The 25,728-nt window shown below is 29.9% G+C and overlaps 2 protein-coding genes and 2 pseudogenes across 5 annotated transcripts; 2 read left to right on the top strand and 2 right to left on the bottom strand.

The window, feature by feature from the left end:
• The first annotated feature begins 1,448 nt into the window (after nt 1-1,448).
• Nucleotides 1,449-22,884, top strand: LOC145189580 (phospholipid-transporting ATPase ABCA3-like). 2 transcript variants are annotated; one of them, XM_080066248.2, is made up of 18 exons: nt 1,449-2,352; nt 6,948-7,568; nt 8,111-8,234; nt 8,447-8,641; nt 12,317-12,546; nt 12,903-13,038; nt 13,122-13,304; nt 13,425-13,640; nt 13,727-14,069; nt 14,327-14,502; nt 14,660-14,825; nt 15,094-15,335; nt 15,566-16,291; nt 16,412-16,593; nt 16,733-16,920; nt 17,036-17,206; nt 17,465-17,592; nt 22,549-22,884. In XM_080066248.2, the coding sequence occupies exons 1-18, from the start codon at nt 1,522-1,524 to the stop codon at nt 22,800-22,802; spliced, it is 5,112 nt and encodes a 1,703-aa protein (XP_079922374.2). In that variant the 5' UTR covers nt 1,449-1,521; the 3' UTR covers nt 22,803-22,884. The 2 variants fall into 2 exon arrangements, with proteins under 2 accessions (XP_079922374.2, XP_089943035.1); XM_090086909.1 differs by lacking the exons at nt 1,449-2,352; nt 6,948-7,568; nt 8,111-8,234; nt 8,447-8,641; nt 12,317-12,546 and adding an exon at nt 12,705-12,813 and having other exon boundaries at nt 22,549-22,876.
• On the bottom strand, nt 9,023-11,944 carry LOC149887984 (52 kDa repressor of the inhibitor of the protein kinase-like; annotated as a pseudogene). Its single transcript, XR_016452373.1, has 3 exons — nt 9,579-11,944; nt 9,357-9,501; nt 9,023-9,278 (listed from the first exon to the last, which is right to left on the bottom strand). The product of XR_016452373.1 is annotated as a 52 kDa repressor of the inhibitor of the protein kinase-like (transcript).
• Nucleotides 17,848-20,896, top strand: LOC149887983 (uncharacterized; annotated as a pseudogene). Its single transcript, XR_016452372.1, has 2 exons — nt 17,848-18,213; nt 18,359-20,896. The product of XR_016452372.1 is annotated as an uncharacterized LOC149887983 (transcript).
• LOC145181999 (uncharacterized) lies at nt 20,866-22,398 on the bottom strand. The gene is made up of 2 exons (XM_090087515.1): nt 22,107-22,398; nt 20,866-21,918 (listed from the first exon to the last, which is right to left on the bottom strand). Exons 1-2 carry the CDS (start codon nt 22,221-22,223, stop codon nt 20,866-20,868), a joined length of 1,170 nt encoding a protein of 389 aa, XP_089943641.1. The 5' UTR covers nt 22,224-22,398.
• Nucleotides 22,885-25,728: the final 2,844 nt, after the last annotated feature.

Below are 25,728 nucleotides of genomic sequence, written 5' to 3'. Positions count from 1 at the left end.
TAACATATTTTCAAAACCACAACAATATCCAATGCATCAGTCCTTATTTAAAAGTATACCATAAAACTCAGTAAAAATCGTCTAAGCCACCCCAATTGACAGTATTTGGTGCAGTTGTAACTTGAAAATAATATCATAATCGCCAACATCGGCCGAAGGATAAAATTTCTAATGGTCATATCTTTTTGAGAGTCAAATATCCTCGAGCCAATATTTGTTATTTAGCTTTTTTCCCCAAGTTTCAATTGATTTTCAGCTCTCGCATTATTAATATTCTTTGATGTTTCTTTTTTCTTGGCTTTTCTTTTTTGGATGAATCTTTTTCCATTCGGATATGGTTGACATCGATCTGCCAAATTGTATCGACTTTTGCTCTTTTGTGTGGCATGAGGGTGTCATTTAGTTTTGGAAAAAAATTAATTTTTTCAAGACGTTTATTTGGTTATATTTGTTCTAAAAGTTCCTTCATCATTCTTTCTTCAGGTGGCAGTCTTATAGGTTCAGGTATGAAAAAGTTTAATGTCTCACTATCTGCATTTAAAAAAAAAAACAACCTCACGTTTTTTACCAGATAAAAAAATTGTTAGGTTTGTGTGTGTCAGTTTGACTTGTTAAACGAATTTCACAATTTTCATCTAATGAAAAAACATTAGGATTATTCGAGTGCCGTTTTGACTTATTACTCCAAAATATTCTTTTTAGTTGAGCCAAGAGTTCGATATTTTTATTATCTTGATTATCACAAAAATTCCCTTTTAAAAACCTTAAAAAGTTTTTTTTGTCAAAAGTTTAAGGATTTAAGAAATAGAAATTAATGGAGACATTTAAAGAAATATTTTAGAGCGAGGAAATGAACTCAGTGGTTAATACTGTCATCATTTAGGACACATTAAGTTTTATAACTTAAGCTAACTTAGCAAACTTTAAAAAGAACACGTGCAAATACGAAAATAAAAATTAAATTTCTACATATCCCCACGTGATCAAAACAAAAAATCTGAGCTTATTTAAATACGAAGTACATGGCGTAAAACCCTTCTTACACTAAAAATGAACAATGTTGCATAAGCTAAATGATTATAGCGTTGTTTTAAAAGCATTATGATGATTCTCTGTTCCTTCAATTGATCGGTTCTTTCAATTTATTAATTTATCAAGTTTTGTTGCTCTATTAAACTTATCTTACCTGTTAAAACCTTTTATGCTCCTAACTAAAGTGTTGTTTTTTTAAATTTTAAGTGTGTATATATATATGTATATATATGTATATATATGTATATATATATATATATATATATATATATATATATACATATATATATATATATATATATATATATATATATATATATATATATATATATATATATATATATATATATATATATATATATATAATGTATTAATTTATTTTTTGTGTGACTGTTTTATGTTTATTTTGAAAACTGAAGTTTATTTATAATTATTTTTAGTAGGTACGTATGACTAAAAAAAATCTATAACTTAGAACTTTGCTAGAAAATGAGTTGGTTTAAAGATTTTCAGTTGTTGCTGTGGAAAAATTTTCTTCTTCAAAAACGACGCCCTGTTTCTACCTTTGTTGAGATATTTCTTCCTTTGTTTTTTATGCTAATTTTACTTGTGTTACGAGTTACAGTTATACAACAGAAACAAGATGTCGAATATCAATGGCCTGCTTTTGATATTAGTAACAAATTGCCTATTGACTCAACTAATACTAGCAAGTGGAAAATTGCATTTACACCTAATGATACTTATCATTTTTCACTTATGAATAATGTAAAGTTGTACCTAAATGTTGATGTAGCTCCTTATCAGACTGAAAAAGATCTGACAAATGCAGTTGTAACTGACTTACAAAAGGATTTCTCAATGCAAAGCTTTTTATGTGGAGTTATATTTGATAAACCATTCGCACCTAAAGAAATTAAATACAGGCTAAGGTTTCCATCCAATCAACGTAAAAAATCAAACCTCCCTAATTTAGCTCCACAGACATGGTTTACAGAGTTTGTTTTTCCATTTACTTTTCAGGGATTAGGACCAAGAACAAAAGATTCCATATATGGTGGGCCCCCAGATTATTTCAGTGAAGGATTCCTTTCAGTTCAAAGAGCTATTGATTTGGCAATTATTAAGAAACAAAACCAGTCATTTAATATACAGAATTTTAACATTTCCATGCGCAGATTTCCATATCCCAAGAAATTGTTTGATCCTTTTATAGCTGTTATTCAAGGGACACTTCCTTTGCTGCTAATGCTGTCACTTATTTACACTGCTCTTACAATTGTAAAGAATATTGTTCATGAGAAAGAGCATAAATTAAAGGTATGATTTGTTTTTTAGCACAGAAAAAAAAGGTTTACATACATACATACATACATACATACATACATACATACATACATACATACATACATACATACATACATACATACATACATACATACATACATACATACATACATACTTACATACATACATACATACATACATACATACATACATACATACATACATACATACATACATACATACATACATACATACATACATACATACATACTGTTGTAAACCATAATAAAAAAGTCTTTCATGTATATTTTGGCTTTTATCAAATATAAGAAAAAGTCCATCGATAAGCGTTCCCAAGGCCTTGTTGCCTGAATGAGACGACCTGTGGGTGGTTTGTAAAAATGTGGTTTGAGCTCACTGCAAGTTGTACATTGGTTTGTTAATTGTTTGATTTCTGTGGTGGAGTATGGTAGATTTCTGGTTTTGCAGTAATGTATCATTCTTGTAACTCCAGGATGGCATAGCTGGGAATGGATACTGTAAAACGCTTTAGTGTTATTTACAGTCGAGCAACATCTTGAAAGGGCATCTGCTACAATGTTTTGGTTCCCCGGCCTGTAAGAGATTGTATAATTAATATCAGCTAGTTCTAAACGCCATCGTGTTAATTTTTCATTTTTGATTTTTGTTGCACTCTGTTTATTAAAAATAAGGGAAATGGATCTTTGGTCGGTTATTATATTAATATAGGGTACTGAGTTAATCAAATGCCTCCATCTTCTACAGCATTTCACTATGGCAGCCGCTTCTTTTTCCACTATTGCATGCTTCCTTTCGGCATTAGTTAATGTCCGTGAAAAGAAGGCAACGGGCTTGCCAAGTTGTAATAGTGTTCCTCCGAGTGCTGAGTCGGAGGCATCAGTTTCTATTGTTAATGAAACTTTTAAATTAGGGGAGGCTAGACAAGCTTCTACAAGTTTATTTTTGAGTATTTTTATTGCTTCTTTAGCATGTGGAGTTAAACCCTTTGTTGGAAAATTGTCTCTTGCTTGGGTAAGTGGGAGAGTTAATGCTGTGCAATTGTGTATCCACTTAGCGTAATAAGCAAATAAACCTATCATTCGGTTTAGCTCTTTTAACAATCTTGGCTCAGGCATATTTATCAGTGCTTCGTATCTTTTTGGGTCTGGCTTTATAGTTCCATTTTCAATAATATGGCCTAAGAATTTGATATGATTTTTTTTAAAATTACTCTTTTCTTCGTTTATCTCAATGTTGGCGATTTTAGCTGCGTGTAGAAAGCTTCTAAGATTTTTATCGTGTTCTTGGGCATTTTTTCCACCGATAATTATATCGTCAAGATAAGCGTATGTGTTTTCAAGTTTATTATCCTGAATGAATTCATCCATTACTCTTTGAAAGATTGGTACCACGTTTGTACATCCAAAGGGTAAGTGTTTGAACTCATATAATTTCCCGTTAGCTTCAAATGCGGTTAGTTTGTAATCTTCGGGTCGTATTCTCACTTGATGATACGCCGATTTGAGATCAATTGTGCTAAAAATTTTATGGACTGCTATTTTAAGTATTAAGTCATCAATTTGTGGTGCAGGATATGAATCGAGCGGAGTGTGTAAATTAATTGTATTAGAATAATGGATCACGAGGCAATTTTTATTTCCTGTTGATACTACAAAACATTGAAACCCATTAGTTGAGAATTCAAACCCATTAGTTGAGAATTCAATTATAGATAGTATCCCTTGTAATCAGTCACCTACAACAGCAGTACCTAGTCAGCCTATACAAAAAGTTACTACTCCCGAGAATCTTAATAACATATTAAATTGTTGTAAATTGTTTAAACCATAATAAAAATGTCTTTCATGTATATTTTGGCTTTTATCAAATATAAGAAAAAGGCTATACAAGAACCACAAACATTTATTGTATATAAGATAGCGTAACTAATAACCGTATGTATAATAGGTTTTATAAATAGCGTTACTAATAACTGTAATATTCAGAAGACGTCAGAAATATTCAGAAGTGACGTCATGAGTGTTATATTACATTATTACTTAAATTATAACACATACATACATACATACATACATACATACATACATACATACATACATACATACATACATACATACATACATACATACATACATGCATGCATGCATGCATGCATGCATGCATGCATACATACTCATAGAGGTTAAAATCACAAAAAAGGACCTTTTTTTCCAGGTCATAGTTTAAGTTGTGTCAAACTGTTTTACATTACAAATATTATTAACAGAATATTAGTTTGTATAACAGTCTTAGTTGACACATAGTTGTGTGTTATACAAACAAATGTGTAACTTTAACCACAAGACTGCCAAGTGCCATTGTGCTTATAGCTACAGTAGAAAAAAACAAGAAGCAAAACTAGTATCTGGCTGATAGGCCAGTATATAAACGAAATCATAGTGAACTTCTTTGTAATAATGAAGTGCTTTAATTGTGTATGAATTACAGAAATTATAAAAAAAGAACAATCTCAGAAGTCTCAACTTCAGCTGTGAATGATGTACTGATGGTTTGGCAGAAAACAAGCATACCAACTAAAGTGCAAAAAAAAATTTAGTTGATATGAGCCTATAATTTCCTACTTCTGTTGCATCTTTTTTTTAATCATTTTTAATTAATAATCCTAGATTCATAGAGCTTGGCGAAAAGGAAGAAGAAACATAAATGTAAAACTGTCTTAAAAATTTAATCCAGACAATCCTTTGGCTGTTTATTGGAATGGTTAACTCTTATAAAGTATTAAAATCAAAGAAGTTATTGATTGTTTATCAATAGTAATATCTGGAAGTGGATTTAATCAACTGATTGGGGTATCCAAATTGGATCATGAGACAGGTAGAAAAACAGCAGATGTGGTTCATCAAGCTGCTTACTAATTGGTAATTAATATATAAGATAAAGGGAATGTACTTTGATACAATTGTATGAGACTTTAGCCTTAAAAATGGTGCCTGTGTTTTAATTTAACAAAACTTTGAAAAAGTTTTGTTATGGTTTCCCTGCTGCCATCACATAGCTGGTATCACTTAGCTGAAATAACCATTTAGATGATTATCTTTATCAAGATAAGGATGCAATGATTGTCTTTGCTGCAAAACAGATAAATAAATGCCAGTCTTGTAATAGTTACACAGAGGTGTTATGGTTTACAATAATATTGTTAGGAGGTGCTCCTCTAACTGGAATAAAGTTCAATAAACAAGGAGTTTATCATTGACCATGTTGGATAGTAAAACTAATATGTTCAATTAAAAGTCTCATGTTTAAGTAACAATTTAAAATATTTACTCAAGAGATAGCTTTTTTTAGAAATTTGTTGTTTTTTTGTAGCAATTGACATTAGATATTTGTTTTCAGTTCCTATTGCACCATGTGCACCTGCCAATGATCTTTTCTTTTATGGAACTTTGAGCAATGTTACTAATGAAAGATTAGCAAATTTAGCTTTAGTGAAGTTCAAAAGTCATTTCTAGTACCTGTCAGAAGAACTAATTTCTGTCTTTCTTCAATGATAAAGACATGAGATGAAAAGAAAGATACATGTCCTCTCAAAAAACCATAAAATGCAGACCTACCTAAAAAAAACTCAGGTAGTAATCTATTTTATCATAGGGAAAGAGCTTGGGGATTTTGTAGCATCAATTAGAAAGTCTTTTTTTAACATACTAGGATTTTCATCATTTCTGATTAAAGATGTGGAGGGCTAGCAAATTAGAAAAAGTTTTTGGATTGCAAAGAATCTAACTAGTAGAATGACAGTTGTAAATGACATAGCTGAAGGAGGTTTCAAACTAATAGAAGAATACAACAAAATACTTGCTAATGATGAGCAGCAAAAACAGCACTTGCTGCAAGTTATATTGAATTTCAGAAATTGCTATCAGATAAGTCAAGTAAAACTCTAATATCACTCACTATACAATAAATTGCATATTGTTATTGTAATTTGTGAGAAACCTAGAATAATAAAGTAGTAAAAAAATTTTCAATCCTCTTTTTGCATCACCATAACATATACACACAAAAACACACATAGACATAAGGACACACACTCCACACACTCACCTAAACCCAGTCAATAGTGTTTGTTTCCAGATTGAATAAAAATATTTTATGTGCACCAAGTATAACCTCTTTGTTGAATTTTTGAAGAGAAATAAACAATTAAACTATATACAAAAAGATAATAACACTTTATGCATGTAGTTTTATGAATATAAATTTTTACATGTATAAAGTTGTTTAAGTTGTAGATGTAAAATCATTTAGCTTATACAATATAGGCTTATACAATATAGGCTCATAGAATAGGCATTGTGTTTATAAAAATAAATAGAAACCAAAGAATCATTCAAAAATTTTTTTTGAACTACTTGTTAAGTGACCCCTATAATTTAAAACAACACTTCAAAAACTGCAAGATGGTTATTGATAATTAAATGTAAGAGCTCAATAAATGATTATGTTAATTAAATGTTAAATTTAGGTTTTTTATTTCTTTTTACATAGCTATCTATTATTCATTAAATTCTTATTATATCATTTAGGAGTCAATGAAAATTATGGGTCTTAGGAACTGGATTCATTGGCTGGCATGGTTTACTAAATGTTTTATTTTTCTTCTTATTCCCATGATCCTCATTACTGTAATAATGTGCGTTAAGTTTGGAAATGGAAAAATGCTCACAAAATCAAATGGTGTGATTATTTTCATATTCCTTGTGTTGTACTCAATTTCTTCAATCATGTTTTGCTTCTTTGTTTCTACTTTGTTTTCAAAAGCTAGCATTGCGGCTGCTGCTGGGGGTATTCTGTGGTTTCTTTCTTATACTCCCAATTTGTTCCTTTTTCAATACTATGACAGAATTTCTACAACAACCAAAATTCTTTCATGTCTTGATTTTCAATTGGCAATGTCTTTGGGGTCAAATCTAATTGGTCAATTTGAAGGACAAGGAAGTGGAGTGCAATGGGAAAATATAAACAAAGGTGTTACTGTCGATACTACATTCACTTTTTTGCAAGTATTGTGGATGTTTTTGGTGGATATTGTATTGTATGGTTTATTGACATGGTATATAGAAGCAATATTCCCAGGGGAGTTTGGTGTTCCTCAAAAATGGAATTTTCCATTTTCTAGGAGCTACTGGTTTGGATATCAAAAAGATGTCAGTCTTTTTTAATTCTTTTTAAAAAATTTGTTTTCAATTTTAAAAAAGTTAATTCACCTGGAGAGTGGCATAACAAAAATATTTTACTTTCTTTGGGAAAAATTATAGAAACATCAAAGATCCAGCATCATTTAATTTGTACATGTAATAAAAATATACTTATTCTATTTAAAACTATGACTTTTTTTTAAAAAAAATGCTTGTTTTCAAATTATTTAACAAAATTAATTTTTTCCAAAGTGTTTTTTCAATTCAATTTTTAACTTGATAATTAATGTTTTCATTATTTTTCAAATTTAATGAACAATTTTTAAGATTGTTTTACAGTCAGAAAGTGTTTCAAGATTAACAAAGTATTTAATAAAAACAACATTTTCAATTACGTCACTTTTCACAAGATTAATTTAGGAGTTTTGTTACAAATTTATGTTGTTTATGCATGTTTACAAATTTTATACGGCAAGTCAAAGTTTTATTTGTTTTATTTTACACAACATTTAACTGATACATTTAGTGAAATATCGATTTTTTGTTAACAGCTTCATCTGCTAAATCATGATTTTCAATCAAAACATTTTAATGAGTTTGTTGAGAAGTATCCAGAAGGGTTGAACCCTGGAATATCCATACAAAATTTGCGGAAAGAATTTAAGACAGAGCATGGTTTGAAATAATCTTTAAAAATTTATAAACAATTTTACTTTTATAATTTTTTTGAAATTCAAATTTAAACATCTAATTTACACACTTGCTTTTAAGGCTTCATAAAATGATTTTCAATTTTTTCCTTTTAATTAATTTTATTATATTTTAAGTTTTCATATTGATTATTGCTAGATTGATGATATTTTTAAATGCAGTTCTAATTATCTTAGGTATAAAATTAGCAGTTGATGATTTGTCTTTGAACCTTTATGATGGAGAAATAACAGCATTACTTGGTCATAATGGTGCTGGCAAGACAACAACAATATCCATGCTTACAGGTTTGATACCCCCGTCTTCTGGAACTGCAATTATTAACAACTACAGCATTCAAACAGACATTGGGGCTGTTAGAAAAAGTCTCGGTTTGTAGTTTGATGGCATATTATTTTAATGCTATTACAATACTTGTTATTTGATAAATTTTATATTACTATGAATCAGGGGCGGGTTTAGTCACTTACCAAGGGGGGGGGCTAAAGTTTAAAAATTTACCTAGTCATATTTTACGTCTATTTAGTCGTATTTGTCTCTAACATTTTAATTCACATAAAGGGTCGTCTTTAAACTACGGATCTTGTTACAAAAGCATTACGATGGGGGTAAAATTGGTCAAAGTTGGTTGATGTAAATTATGGACTATTCTTAATGGTTCTACTCATTCTCTCGCGTGCTTAATATAGGGGAGAACCTAATGCGTGCTTAATAACTTTTCTTACCCACGCCAAGCTTTTTAAAGCCGCTTGTTTATTAATTTCTTATTTGTTACCAACAAAAGTTTAATTGATGTCAATTTTTACCGGAAACCATCTTTAAAAAAGAAACATAAGTAATAACTAAAACGTTTTTCTGAACATTACAATATAAATTCAATGTTTCTTTTTTTCACTTTTGAAAACCGTTCAATAACGCTGTCTGTTAACACTTCTTTGTCCCGATCAACATAAAGCTAAGCCATTCAATCTATCTTGACTCATTCAGGATCGTAACCAATCTTTTAATCTAGATTTAAATCATTTTAGTTAAAAACAAGATTATTTGGTTATTAATTTGATATTTTAATTTTGAATGTAGATATACCTTCGCAAAGTAGAAAAACTTCTTTCAGCTGATGCAATGCTAATGGGCAGACAACCAAAAATTAAAAGTATTGTTTTAATACTTGGGAACAATATATCTGGACAACAATTCAAACCATCAATGACTGTAGATGGTAAATAACCTCCTTGAAATTAAGAGATTAACTTCTTATAATTTAGATAAATTAGCCTGAAATAAATTATTAATAGATTTTATATTTACCTTCATTTTTAACTCTGGTCCATTTTGTAATCCACAAATCAAGTTCAGAAGAAAACTGTCGTTTTTCTATGCAAATAAATGAGTATTCTTTAGCAACAATGTCTGCAATATTATTCATATCATGCAACTTGATAGCAATAACGAGGCTTGGTATAATTAGTAATAATTTATAAACAGTTAAATTTTTCTTACTTAAATATCTATCTTTTAAATCAGCAAGGACATGATCATACAGTGGATTATAAACAGAAATTCTAAAGTATTCTTCTATGGTTAAAGTATTTATATTTGGTCTGTGTATTTGATGCTTAGTAATACGAGGTAACTTTACTTCCACATCCAATTTTTCCATAAGTTGTTTACTTTCTATAAATATTGTTTTAAAATTTATATAACAATTAGACCGCCTATTTTCCATAATGTTTATAATATCCTTAAAGCAATCTTCTGCAAAATGCAGGTCTTTTTGAACACTTTGAAGTAGTTTACTTGCAGGTGACGTTAAGTTGAGTAAATCTGATAGTATAAATAATGATATTATAAATTGACATGTAGTTAATGAATTTAAAAGAGAATAAGCTTTTACTGATGAATCATCATCTTGCCATTCAGTTATAAGGTTCAGAGATTTAATGATATAGTGTAAAGAATTCTTAAAGATTAAAACACTATCGTGTCTTTCAATCCATCTTGTTTCACATAAACTCATTAAATTTTTTTCTTTACCAAAAACTATTTTAAGAACATGATTTCTTTTGGCTGACATTAAAAAATTTAACAGTTTCTTTAATAATACCGATAGAGTCTCTAATTTCCATGACACTAGATGATTTAAAAATTGATAAATTTAAACAATGATTCGTACATGGACTATAAACTGCATTTGGAGTTGCATTTAATTGAATATATTTAACAGCACCACGAACTGTGGATGTCATAATAGAGCAACCATCTGTTGCAATTCCAACACAGTATTTCAAATTTAAATTTAAACTTTTTAGAATATTAACGACTATTTTTCCAAGAACTTCACCTGTGAGTTTTGGTTCAATGGTTCAATAATAGTGCTTTCATAATTTTCTACACATTCTTCACTATGATTGATATGTTCCTCCTGTTATGACTTTTGCTTATTATAAAAGTATGTGTGACAATTTATGAATGAAACAAAATCTTCTTTTATTTTTTCATCAAAAATATATCTTAAAATTAGTGTCATTTGAGATGAATGTGATGCATCTGTAGTTTCGTCTAATAAAATACTATAAAGCTTATTACATTGAATATCTGTCAATATTTTATAAATAATTTCTTCTTTGCAGCATTCTATTAATTCTTCTTGAATAGTATTACTTATATATGTAGCTTTGGCATGAGTTGTGTTAAGATGATTTTCTAATATCTTATCACCAGATTTTATTCGGAATCTTAAAAGTTCTCTAAAGTTCCCTTCATTGATAACGGATGTTTTTGAACTAGAATTAATTAATAATTCTCCATCATCCCTATGCCCTCTAAAAGGAATGTTTTGGCTAGCTAAAAAAATTATTGACTCAATAATAGGAGTAATTCTTTCTCTATTTTCAACTATTTGCCTCTTTCTTTCACTGTCAATCAAGTTAAGAACTTCTCTTTCTGGCTGCTCATAACGGATTAAAAACTCATTAGCTTGTAAAATTGCATTTTTGTGATATAAATTATTTTGGTGGGATTCTAGATTGCCATCTTTTCCTAATAGTTTAGCAAATGTATTTAATGGTACAGTGACTAATTTTTTTAAAGGTTCAGTATTTCTTAATCCTCCAGTATTGTTAACAAGGAAAAGTACACAAAATTTACAGAATAACCCAGATTTTAATGATGAATATACTAACCATGGGGATTTTCATTAAGTGAGATTGATTTAAGTATCGCTTTACTTCTTTGCCTTTTTTAACATGTGTTGAAAAAGGATAAATAAAATCAGATCCAGGCAACCAATTTTTTCTAACTAATCTATATTTTCTATTCTGATTTAAAGACTTTGAGTTTATATAATATCCAATATCCTCAATAAAAGTTAAAGGTTCTAAAATATCTTTTTCGATACTGCAAGCAGTGTTTTTTTCATTTTCAGATAATTGAGAAGTGTACGGTATCGGAATGGTTAAGTTCTCTGTTTTATTAACTTGTTCTGATAAAATGTGTTTCTTGTTAAAATATGTAGAAATATTGACTTGTTTTCTTTTTGTATTAACTGGGTTTTTACCATTTCCATTGGCATTGCTCATTTGTTAAAAATTTTGTGTAAAACTTTAAAATAACACTTGACATACAACACATAAAACTTAAAAATATCCCTTAAAATTTAAAAAATTAAATTTAAAACTAAAAAATAAAAATAAAAAACATGGTTATAAACAAATACAGAAGAATAAACTACAATGCAAACTATATGACACCGCTTTATAATAGCAATCTAAGTTGCAATGCATAATGGTTTAGAAACTTATTAACTTAAAAATCCAAGAAGCATTCAAGCGTTTTTCCAATAAAACTAAAACTAAGTTATGTTGCATAACTTATGTATATGCATTTATGCATAACTTATGCATATAAAGATCATTGATATATTTTATTACTCGCTTTAAAAAAAATATAACATTGTCCCAAGGGGGGGGCTACTACCCCCTTAGCCCCCCCCCCCCTTAAACCTTCCCCTGCTATGAATCACACTAATTTGTTAATATTGGCTTTAGGTATTTGCCCACAGCACAATGTTCTTTTTGACCACCTCACTGTGGAGGAGCACTTGTGGTTTTTCTCAATTCTCAAAGGTTTAAGTGATAAAAATTTTATTACTGTTGAAGTCAACCGAATGATCCAGTCAATTGGTTTGACTGATAAAAAGAATTCTAAACCAAATAGTTTGTCAGGAGGGATGAAACGTAAACTATCTGTGGGAATTGCTCTTGTTGGAAATTCTAAGGTAAATATTTCACACATTTTGCATTTTTGTTCTAGTTTATATTGAACACAAAAAAAAACTAAAACAAAATCCTCAGTTTTTTTCAAAAGTATTTTTCTCATGGTTTAAAAACACTTTCATATAACAACATTTTATATTTTTATATATTCATATAGAACTAAAAACACTATACACACTAAAATTAGAATTATGGTTCCTGGAAATTCAACTGCTTTTCAAGTTTTTAATGTTTTTCAATTGGGCAAAAGTTACAAAATTTTTCTTTAGGTGAATTTTTTTAGTTTAATTTTTTATATATACATATATAGTTGTTTAGTGTTATCGAAACATATTTTAATCTTTTTTCTCTTCTTTAGATTGTAATATTAGATGAGCCTACGAGTGGAATGGATGTATCTGCACGTCGGTTTACATGGGATTTATTACAAAGAGAGCGCAGAGGTCGAACAATACTCCTGACCACACACTATATGGATGAAGCAGATGTTCTGGGTAAGATATCCAAGTTAACTCAACTTTTTTTTTATTTATTTCAAATTTTTGGCTCAAATATTTATGATATAGACATATTTTAGGTGATCGAATTGCAATTATGGCAGATGGAAAACTTCAATGCTATGGAACTTCTTTGTTTTTGAAAAAAAAATATGGCGTTGGGTACCACATGGTAATGGTGAAGAATGCTAACTGCAATGTTGATGAAGTGACAAAGCTTGTTATGAAGCATATCCCAACAGCTGCACTTGAGAATAATGTTGGTAAGGAAATATTTAAACCAATAGCATCAGGCTAAAAAGGGAGAAAAAAAGGTTTTTGGATTGAATAGAATCTGTTTGTAAGATTAAAATCAAACCAAAATTTCAAAAGTTTTTTTTTAGGATTGGAACTATCCTATATACTTCCCAGTGATTATGTTCATGTTTTCGAAAGTTTATTTTCTGAGATTGAGAATCAGCGCCAAGAACTTGGAATTTCAAGCTATGGTGCTTCAATTACAACTCTAGAAGAGGTTTTCTTAAAAGTATGTGAAAATGCTGAAGAAAAACAAAATGAACTTACAGACAAAAGTAAAGTCATAAATGAAATAGGTTCAAGTAAGCTTTTTGTTGGTTGTAGATTTCATTTGTTTCTTAATTATTTAATGATTATTTTGAAACTAATATTAAATTTTTTTTTCAAGGCTACAGTGTTAATTTTCCTGATATTCTCCCTGAAAATGAATTACTTGCATCATGTAAGTCACAAAGCATGCAACTTCTTGACCCACCCACGCTATTGGCAGTGAAAAATACTGGATGGACTCTTTTATTCCAGCGCTGGTATGCAATGTTTTTAAAGCGATTTTTACAATCTAGAAGATATAAAATTGCTCTAATATCCCAGCTGGTTATGCCTGGGTTATTTGTGATGCTTGCTTTATTGGTTGTTAAAACTATGCCCAAAGCCACTGACTCTCCACCCCGTCTTCTTGATTTGAGTATGTTTGGAACTAGCAATGTTATTGTGAGCGGAAATAGTTCAAGGTTAGTCAAGTTGGTTATCAAATCTTATGTCTTATTTTCATTTTGTTATTGTCAAATTACAATGCACAATCATGTAGTTTAAAAAATTATAACAAAAGTTTACATGATTTTTTATCGGTGATTTTTTTGTTTATTGTTTTTGTTAAAGTTTTGACAGTTTTAAAAATTACCATGCTTTTATGTGTAGGGGTAAATTTTAATCATTTTTTAAAAACTATATGAAAGCTCTATTTTTGTTCTTCACCTTTATCTCATAGTGTTTTTGATTTCTCAATTTATAACACATTTATAAAATCAAAATCTGCTGTTCCAAAACTATCTGATGGAAGAATGGTAGATTATTTACTAAACCTGGAAACAGAATATGGTTTGGGAAAGTTTAATTTAAAATATCTGATTGGTTTAGAAGTTGCTGCTGAGAGCAATGAAAAAGGTGTTTAAGTCCACTTTTTATATTTTTTTACTTTTTATATTTCTTCATAAAGAATTCCATTTTAGTTCCAGATTGAATGCTAGCATAGCACCGTTTTTAAAATTAGTTAATTTTTTTCTTTTTTTTTATATCTTACATTTATCTTTATTTTTTTTAGTCAATGCTACAATGTGGTATAACAATGAAGCATTGCATGCAGCTCCTGTCTCTCTCAATGCATTTACAAATACTTTGCTACGCACTTATGATACTGAATGTTCTATCTCAGCTGTAAATCATCCTCTACCTATGACCATCCAGCAAAGTATATCAGACCTCTTTTTGTAAGTTTAAGTATTAAGTTGTTTGTTTTTAAAATTAGTAGTTTAGTTTTAATGATATAACAAGAATGAGTAAATGTATTTATAATAGTAAAATTAACATTAATTTTATGTAAATGCACAATGCATTTGTGTAAAAAAATGTTCTTTGATCATCAGAAGCTCTAAATTCATGAGTACATTAGAACGCTGTTGTTTTTACTTCTGTTGCTGTTTTTGCTGCAACACTTTCATTCGACTTGTTTTTTCATCATTTAACTTATTATTGTAGAAATCCTAATGGCTTCCAGATTGGCTTCAGTTTGGTATTTGCAATGTCATTCTTAGCTTCAAGTTTTATTGTTTTTTTGGTTCAAGAAAAAGCTTCTGGATCAAAGCATGTTCAATTTGTTAGTGGTGTTGATCCATTTAGTTACTGGTCATCAGCTTACGCTTGGGACTTAGTTAATTATAGTCTGCCTCTGATTGTTATTGTTATACTCTTTGAGATTTTTCAACAAGAGGCTTTTTTAGGTGAAAAATGAATCAGTTAATGTTTTTTACATTTTTTACTATAATTTTAGTTTCTATGTTGAAAAAATGGATAGGATTTGTTGATGTTTGTCACCTAGGTGATTATTTTTCTATAGTAACAATGAAGTCTCAGTGCTATAATAACCAAATATGGCTCATTGCAAAAATTTCTCTTTAAATTCATGGTTGTATTTGTAAGTTCAAATATTTTAATCTTAACACATTTTTAGGTGCTCGACTTGGTTATATTGTGATGCTGCTCATCTTCTATGGCCTGGCTGTCATTCCTTTTATGTATTTATTTTCTTTTTTTTTCAATGTTGCTTCCACAGGCTACACTCGGATGACCATTTTAAATGTTCTCACAGGGTTGGCCACTTTACTTATTGTTAACATTTTGAGCTTGCCTACACTCAACTTGGTTAATATAGCAAATGCTTTAAAAGGAGTTTTCTTAGTGCTGCCAAATTATTGTCTTGGTCAAGGAGTTATTGACATCTTCAATAATTATCAATATATAAATATTTTTGATAATGCTGTTGAAATGTGCATTGCCTTTTTTAGTAAAGAAACCTCTCATCAATTACCTATAATTAAAAAGCAGTGTATAACCTTTGTTCAAAAGACATTTGCCAATCAATCCACTCCTATTATATTTCAGTCAAATTATTTGTCATGGTATAATCCAGGAATAGGGAGGTTTCTAGTGTGTTTGGTCATTCAGGCAATATTTTTCTTTGCCATGGTTCTATTGATTGAGTACAAAGTTTTTAACTGGTTTGTTTTGTTTTTTAAAACCAACTTAAATCATAAAAACCAAGTAAGAAACACAGAAGAGTTGGTTGTTGACTTAGATGAAGACGTTTTAAAGGAGCGAATCCGAATCAAGAAAGGTGATGTTTCAAATTGTGTGCTCGAGCTCAATGGACTTAGTAAAGTTTATGGCTCAAAATTCGGTAAAACTGAGGATTTTTTTTTTTTTTTTATCAACTTTAAAATATTTTTTTCTTTTTTCTTTAAATCCAACCTCTGGTTTCTCAATGTTCTATTCTGTCTGATAACATTTTTGTTACCAGGGCAAGAATTTTTAGCTGTTGACAACATAACTCTTGGTATACAAAATGGAGAATGCTTTGGATTACTTGGCCAAAATGGCGCAGGAAAAACAACCACCTTTAAAATGCTAACTGGTGATGAAACTATTTCAAGCGGAAAAGCATTCATTGATAATTATGATGTATCAAAAGAATCGGCACAGGTTTGTTAACATTTACAAAATCAAAAATATTGAGTTTTAAACTTGGAAGCTTCAAACATTTGTACTGTAAACAAAGCTTGAAAATATTTGTTGTTTTTTGTTTAATACCTCATTTTTTAAAAATCTTATGAGTTTTTAGGTTCGTCAGAGAATTGGCTATTGCCCTCAATTTGATGCGCTAAATGATTTAATGACTGGTCGAGAGCATCTGGCAATGTATTCTAGGCTTCGTGGTGTTCCTGAGAAAAATATTCCCTACATAGTTGAGTTTCTTGCAAAGAGTTTGTATGTAGACCAGCATATTGACAAAGTCACAAAAACATACAGGTCAATCAATGTTCTACACACTAAAGTTACCATCTTCATATTTTATGTTAGCTTTTTTTCTCTGCTAACAGTTATCAACTCAGCAAATTGTGCGGCAATATTCTGATTTTTTTAGTGGTGGTAACAAACGGAAGTTGTGCACAGCAATTGCCCTAGCAGGTGACCCGCCACTTATATTCTTGGATGAGCCCTCATCTGGTATGGATCCTGTAGCAAGGCGCATGTTGTGGAATTCCTTGTTTCATTTTTTAAAGACTGGAAAGTCAATTGTCATAACTTCGCATCTGTATGTTTCTTTTTTTTTAATGTTTTTATTTTTTATGGGACATTTTGCTTAAGCATAAAAATTTTATTTACACACACTTAATATTTAAAATAATATTTAAAAGGAAATTTTTTTTTTTTGTTTCTTTAACATTTGTAACATTAATGTTGTTGTGAAACCAATTTCATACAATTTTTTTTTTTTTCATTTAAGTAAAGAAAAAAACAGTAAAAAAAAAAAGCATAAAACCCTTTTATACAGTTTTTTTTTTTTTTTCAGTATGGAAGAATGTGAGGCATTGTGCACAAGATTGGCAATTATGGTTAATGGTCAATTCAAATGCATAGGCAGCCCCCAACACTTGAAAAACAGATTTGGGGAAGGTTACACGCTTATTGCTCGAGTTGGTGAGACTTTTTTTGCAACTAGAAACTTTTTCTGTTTTTTTTTTTTTTCTATTTTACTGTAGTATTAGGGTTTGTTGGAAGTTTTGCTGGTTTTATAGTTTTGGCGTCTCTATGTTGTTATCTGAGAATTGTTGATGTTTCTGACCATAGTTAATAGACTAAACTGGTTTGGAAACTCCGTAAAATCTATTGTTTAACCTTTTGACACAAAAATAGAGCGTAAATGAAGCGTGACAGTGCACACAAACTTTTTAACGGCGTTTATTGCTAAGTGATATTGCAAACAGATTATTCCTTTATTTCACAGATTATCTGTAGTGATTATTTATAAGTGATTTTTTTTGTACATCATTGATCAGTGTTGATCAATTTATGAAGATAATATGCCAGGTGCTAATTGTAGTATAACGAACTGTGGAACATCAAGAAGAACAAAAGGGGTAGGAATATTCAAGCTTCCTTATTCAAATCCTGCAGATCCTGCTCATCAAAATTGGCGATCTGAATGGTTAAATTCAATAACTAAAGGATGTGTTATTGACCAGCAGTTTAAAGAGCAGATCAACTCTGGAAAAATTTATGCTTGTGAAAAGCACTTTAAGCCAGATGATTTTGAAACACGTAAGCTGTTAATAAAGTATATGTGAGTGTGTGTGTGTGTGAGTGTATGTGTGTGTGTGTGTGAGTGTGTGTGTGTGTGTGTGTTTGTGTGTTTGTGTATGTGTGTGTGTATGTGTGTGTAAATTCCAAATGATTTTATCTTCAGATATTGGTCTCAAAATGACAAAAAAGATTATGAAAAATGGAGCTATACCAACTCTACTACTACCTACAAAAAGCTGTAACTTAACTTCACCAAAACAAAGAATGCCAAGAAAAATTATTTTATCTGAGACTAAAGAACCAATTAAGTACTATAATAAACTTAATGACATTTCAATTCGAATTCCAAAACTAAAACTTTTAAATGGTTGGATAACAGATGTGAAAGAAAAAGAAATATCTATTTTGAAAAATGTTTCAAATCAATTTGTTCTTCCAGAATTTGAGATAACAATAGATGAAAGTTTAGGCTATAGTTTGGCAGTATATGGGTGGATGGTTCCTGAATGTCATCCTATTTACTCAGACTACAAAAGAAGTATGCAAAATATAACTGTGACAAATTCAATTCATGTGCTTGAAAGTTATCAATTATGTATAGGTGTGCAAATTCATGAAAAGACAGCTAGTACCATACACCATTGTATACCTTTTAAAATAAATCCACATTATTGGGATACAAAATCATCACCATTTAATCATATGTCATACTATAGAAATATTAACTGCGATGTTTTACTTAAAAACTCAAACAGATGCAAAAAATGTTTATTGACAAACAAATCAATAATTTATTCAAAAATAAAGAAAGTTAAGCGTCACAATGAGCCAGCCAAACTAAATGCTGCTATCTCTTTGACAACACCATCGAGGCTTAAATTAACAATGCAGCTGCACCGTCTTAAATGTGCACAATTACAAGCCAGAATTGAAGCAATGAAAGAAGAGCTTATTAGCTCAAGTGTGATGATGGATTGCGATTTACATAGTGATTTTCTTTCAATAATTTCTAATACTAATCATAACATTAGTGATTTCATGAATTTGTTTTGGCAAGAACAAAAAAAGTTATTTAGTGTCTCTCCATCTGGAGTTAGGTATCACCCAATGATAATAAGATACTGTTTATCCATAGCATCAAAATCCCCATCTGCATATCAAGAAATAAGAGATAGCAAAGTTCTTGTGTTGCCAAGCCTGAGGACACTCCGAGATTATAAAAATTGTATTACACCAAAAGCTGGGTTTCAGGAAGGTATTGTTGCTGAATTATGTATGCAAACGGAACAGTATACAAAAATTGAAAGATACATTGTGCTTCTTATTGATGAGATGTCCCTAAAATCTAATCTGGTTTTTGATAAGAACAGTCATCAGCTAATTGGGTTTGTTGATTTGGGAGACCCAGACCTGAATTTTGCTACATTACAAAAATGTGAGCTTGCAACTCATGCTCTTGTTTTCATGGTTCGTGGCATTGCAACATCGCTTAAGTTTTCACTTGCATATTTTACCACCATTACTGCCACAGCAGTGCAGCTATTTAGTTTATTTTGGGATGCAGTATGCATTTTAGAAAAAAGATGTAATCTTTATCTAGTCTCTGTAGTGGCTGATGGTGCATCATCAAACCGAACAATGATTAAACTTCACCGTTATATGTGTGGAGATATGATTACTCCTGTTATTTTTAAAACAATAAATTTGTATGCCAAATATAGATACATCTACTTTGTAGCAGACCCACCACACCTGATGAAAACTGCTCGAAATTGCTTATTAAACTCTGGCGCAGGAAAATGTACACGCTACTTGTGGAACAATGGAAAATACTTACTGTGGCAGCACATTACTCAATTGTATTATGAAGATTTAAACAATGGTTGAAAACTTATGCCTAAGTTAACTAATGAGCACATACACATAAACTCTTACTCTGCTATGACTGTAAAACTAGCTACCCAAATTTTAAGTCAAACTGTAGCATCTGTTTTGAAAACTTTTGGAACTGAGGAACATAAAGAGACAGCTAGTTTTTGTGAAAAAATGGACATGTTTTTTGATTTTGTTAACAGTAGATCTCTTGAAGAACATAAAATTAATATAAAACCTTTCCTTCAAAAATACACAGACCAAAATGATTTACGATTTAATTTCCTTTTAAATGATTTTTTGGATTATTTTAAAGATTGGAAAAGATCTATAGATGAAAGAGTGGACAATACTTCTAGTTGTCAATACTCTTATGAGGCTAAGGCTAAAATGTTCATTTCACATCAGACTCATGAAGGCTTAATAATGACATGTAACTCAATTGTGGAAGTTACAAGGTTTCTGTTAGCAGAGGGTATTTCTTATGTACTTACTAATAGATTTTGTCAAGATCCATTAGAGAAATATTTCAGTGCTCAAAGACAAATAGGGCGACATTCAGATAACCCTGATGCTAAACAGTTTGGATACAATTCTAATGCAATACGCATCCAAAGAAGTGTTTCGCTTAACACTGGAAATACTAGAGGCTCTTATATTAAAAAAAAGTCTTGGGTTAATGTGTCTGAAGATCTTATACCAAAAAGAAAGAGAAAAAAAACATGATTTACAAACTACTTATATTATAACAGCTATTTGTATTCAAAACTTTTATAAAACTACATATGTATATATATATTATTTGTCTTTCAGTTTATGTGATTGTTTCATATTAACACGTAATCCTTTTTTAGATAGTTCTCCTGTTTTTTTTTTTGTTTTGTGTTTATTAACAATGTCTTTGACAAATGAATGACTTCGAACTCTAAAATATAATCTCAGTATTGAACACAAAGTAGATTTTTGTATATCTTTTTCAATTTTTAAATCACAGCTTTCAAGAATAACCCTGTAATATTCATCTATATTTTGATCATATAATGTTTTTTCTGTCAAGAAATCTATGTCTATGCTTTTAGTTAATTCTGACTGTTCTGTATATAAACAAAATGCTTTTTCTGCTATAACTAATATTTGCTCAAACTCAATTGTTATACCAGTGAGTCCTCCACGGCTAAGAGCATTGATAAGTTTTTGGTCTGGAATATTTTTTGTTTCAGATTGGCAGCTTTTTAATATTGATATTGCTTGTTGTATAGCAGTGTCATTATTTGATCGAAAACTTTGGATTTTTTTTTTAAATTTGTGGATGCAGTAACCTCCTAGATATTGCAAGCCATACTTTTCCCTTTCACATATTGTTTGTTTACTTGATATCTTTTTATCACTGACACTAGATATATTAGCCCTATAATAAGATGCTATGCTGTCAGCAAGTTTGCTTAATAATAATGTAGCAGCATCTTCATATTCAGCAGCACAATTAAAAATTTGCCTACTGTTGATTACTATTCTGCCAAAATAATCAGCATAAAACTCATTCAAACTTTTTAGAGAAATTTTACTACAAGTTTCAATTATTCTATCAAACTGAATCTCATCTTTTATCTGGTCAATCTGAAATTTTTTAACAACTTCAATTATTTTGTCACCATAAATTGAGCTTTCTATAATCTTGCAAGACACTTTTTTTAGTAGTGAGAACAAAATCTCAGTGTTAAAAACTTGATTATTAGCAGGTTCATCAACGGTAATATTGTTGGGGTGCTTTTTAGAGATATGCAATTTCAGCCCTCCTTTACTTCTAAAAACTTTAACGCATACATTACATGGGAAGGATCCAGGGCTAAGCTAAAAATAGTTTTAAGTAAGATATGTGTTTAAAAAACAAAATATAATCAGTCACTCAATCGCTTATCTTTCGCTTAATTTGATCACTAATAAAAAAACCTAAAAACAAATGTTTGTTTATGCTACGTAAATAATTTTCATAAAGAAACATTTTTCACTTTTTTATCTTACTAGGAAAAAGTACTAACATCTTCGACAATAGCTTCAGTATAATTTTGAAGTTCAATATCTTTTTCAAAACTTTCCAATAGCATTATAAGGTCACTATTACAAAAATAGTCATCGTCTTCTCTCTCTGAAGCCATAGTAAATTTTTGTGCTGTGCACCGTCAATGTCACGTGATCACAGCGTTCACCTTAATGTGTTTTTTTTTACGCAAAACACCGAGTTTCCAAACCAGTTAAGTCTATAAACTATGTTCTGACCATTCAAATTTCAATCATTCAAATATCATTTTTATTTTTTACTTATTTTTTTAAGTCGTTTGCATTTTATTAAAATCTTTATTATTAAAATGGTTAATAAACAAAATCTCAGAAAAATTCCAGTCTGCGTGTAAGATTGTATTTTGCATTTTCTTTGGATTTTTTTTATTTTGTTTTTGAATTCTTAAACAAATTTTGCTACAGGTGGACCGCGCCCAGACACGGCGTCTCTTAAGCGTTTCATTGAAACTAAGTTTTCTGGATCATTACTTAAAGACGAGCATCAAGGCTATCTGCACTACCAACTCAAAGATCATAAGATATCTTGGGCAACTCTCTTTGGAGTGATGGAGAAAGCTAAAGTTGAGTTTAACATCGAAGATTACTCCGTTAGTCAAACTACTTTGGAGCAGATTTTCTTAAATTTTACGAGGTCACAGAGGCAAGTTGATGATTAAATTATGTAGTATGTTGTTTTTTATAAATTTTTCAACGTTTTGATTTTTCTAAGTTTTTTTTTTTTTTTTTATTTGGTTTTTTATTTTTATTTTTTTTTATTTGGTTTTTTTTTTAACAATAAATTTCAATAACTGAATGTTAACAAGTTCAATAAACTCTTTTTAAATTTTTTGTTTACGGATGTTTTAACATTAGTTGAAAACTTAATCGGAAAAAATTATAAATTAGAACAAAATTAATGTAATTTAACTTCTATTCATAGTGACGTATATATATATATTATATTATACATTTTTTAATTTGTAAATTTGAATCTCCATAAAATATATTTTTTATTTCTTTTTTTTTTAATCACTTTTTACAAGTTGTTGAGATCATTTTCTTTTCTATTTTATCTATTACTTATTATGGAAATTGAGAATGCTAATTATCGGTCAAATAAAAAAAAAAAAATGCTGAAGGTTTATGAACATAATATTTCTTATTTACTGTAAAGTTACTTTACTGTTATGTTTTAGTTCAGTTGTACAGTTTTCAGTTGTTGTCGTTTTACTTGAAATTTTCTAATTGCAGTGCGTTTTTTGTGTAAAGTTGAGTTAATCAAATGATTAACATAAATTTACGCAAAAAAAAGGATGTTAATAAAGGATAAAAACATAAAAAAGCAGGTTGAGCAAGTAAAATGTTTTGTCTTTAAAAGAAATACAATTAATAAATTTTTTTTTATTTCTAACAACACGAACAAGTTTTACTAACGACGGGCGAATGAAATCAGTTTTAAAAATACAATTCTTAGGATATTTGTCACGGACCCATCTTTCCTACAAACAGTCCTACAAACAGATGTTATTATACTTTGTGGGGTTTTATCTGTTAGGAACTTAATAGTATTATGGTTGTATTGAGACAAGGTTGCTGATCTTGAGCTAATGTTTTATGTATATTTTTGAGCAGTTGTTATTGATTGCTGCTTTTGTTTAAAAATATCTTTTAAATGGCGTTGTTTCTTCTAGCTTATCACATCCTGTCCTGTTAATTAGATTTATCGTTCTAAAGTACATTAAATCAATCCATCTTAAAAATCACGTTGATGCAGTGGTAATATAAGAATTATTCTCTGCTTTTTAATAAACATTTTAAATAAAAACAATTTTACTTATCACTCGAAAAAAAAATGCAAATAGGAGCGTGTAAGATATAAGCATTAGTACCACACACCTGTTCCAAAATTGGAATTAATTATTCCTAAGCTTCCCGAAAAAACCCTTTGGAGGGATTAATCTACATATATTCCTTATAAGAAAAATCAAAAAACTGACTGTCCAAGCAAGAAATTTCAATTTGATAAAAAATAACCTATGGCCACAAAGAATTCTCTTTGTCTAATTTAATAAAACTGTTGTTGGATGTATTGAACTATGAATTTTATCTTTAGAAATGATCAACAATTAATGATAAATCCAGTAAAATGTTTTAAAAGCATCAAATGAAATGGAACAAATAATAAAATAAAGCTAAAAGTTTTCTTGAGAACTAAAAAATGTGCACACTTTTCTGTGGATTGGTATATTTCTATTTATTTTTTGAACACTTGGGTGGTAATCATTTTTTAAATTTATATGGCCATTGTACTAAAGTCTGAGGAATGGTCTAAAAACATTTATATTGTTTTTTTTATTGTTTGATCGAAAACCTCACCCACTAAATAAAACCTATTTTAATATTTTACCAATTGTTCACCATTGATAACAACAGTATTATTCAACAGTGTTGTTGTATATTTCATATTTAGAAATCACTTATATTTAAGTTGTTATATTTCTTACCACTTGCCTCCGAACCTAAAACTAATTACAGTATAAACTATATGTATATATTTCGTTCGTTTTGGAGTCAGTTTCCAAATTGTGATAACCTATTGCGGTCAATGTCACACTATATGCAAGGATGTGAGCTGGCATATTGCTGAAGCTTACAAACAAGGTTTGCCACCTTCATGTCACTTGAAAGAAAAAAGTCAAAAAGGTTCAGAGAGTATTGTTTTCAAATTTTCATAGTTTTCTGGTACATCCTCTGCGACAGCAATAAGAAGTTGAGACCTCACTCCACTATTTTTGGCTGTCCAGGATGTTAATGTCTTCTATTCTGGTAGAGCTTGAGCTTGAGTTATCATTTCATCCTCTTGAATTCCAAAGCTGACTTTGAGGAAACCACCACCATCAACTCCAAGCTTCACAATGTGTTCGTTGTACACTTGTCTTTTTATCAAAATGTTGTTGAGAAGAGTTGCAGTGAACCACGATTTGCTGTCTTGATTTTGCAGTGAACCAAGAGTTGCTGTCTTGATTGAGACTTATCATAAGCCACAATGATGCTTGTGTGAGTGAAATGTTCAGATAGTTGTGTACCAATTTTGCGAAGCTTGGCTCGAAAAAGAGGCTCAACAACTCTCGTTTTTGTGACTTGATTTAATGTTGAGGCAAGCTTTTTGATATTAGAATTAGATGGACCAGTGTTTGTCTGAATGTTTGCAAGGTCTTGGGCTTTTAGAACCACTTCATCACCAAAGAGTCTTTTTGCACTAGTAGCACCTGTATGAATTGAATTAAATAAAAGATGTAAATAAATTATCTTTAGGTTTATATTACATCCAGAAGTTCAGGTTTGATTTAAAATGGTAATATTTGCTAAGAGTTAGTTTTATTGTCAAAAATGTAGATTTAGATTCCTTTCTAATTAAAAGGTTTGCAAGTTCTAGTAACTTGAAGTGATTGACAAAGGTCGCCCACCACCACTTTGTGCAATTCTTATTTTTATTGTGAGTCTTCTTTTGAAGAAATGACTGCTGAAGCAATCTGTTCACTGGAGTCTTTTGAAGCTAATGTCTTAATATTTTGTTTAAATGTAAACTGATTGCATTGATGA

The sequence above is a fragment of the Hydra viridissima genome, unplaced genomic scaffold (assembly GCF_058129835.1).
Source record: "Hydra viridissima isolate aposymbiotic clone 2 unplaced genomic scaffold, HvirCarnegie_v1 scaffold_5, whole genome shotgun sequence".
Lineage (NCBI taxonomy): Eukaryota > Metazoa > Cnidaria > Hydrozoa > Anthoathecata > Hydridae > Hydra > Hydra viridissima.
This window is presented reverse-complemented; position numbering and strand designations above follow the sequence as displayed.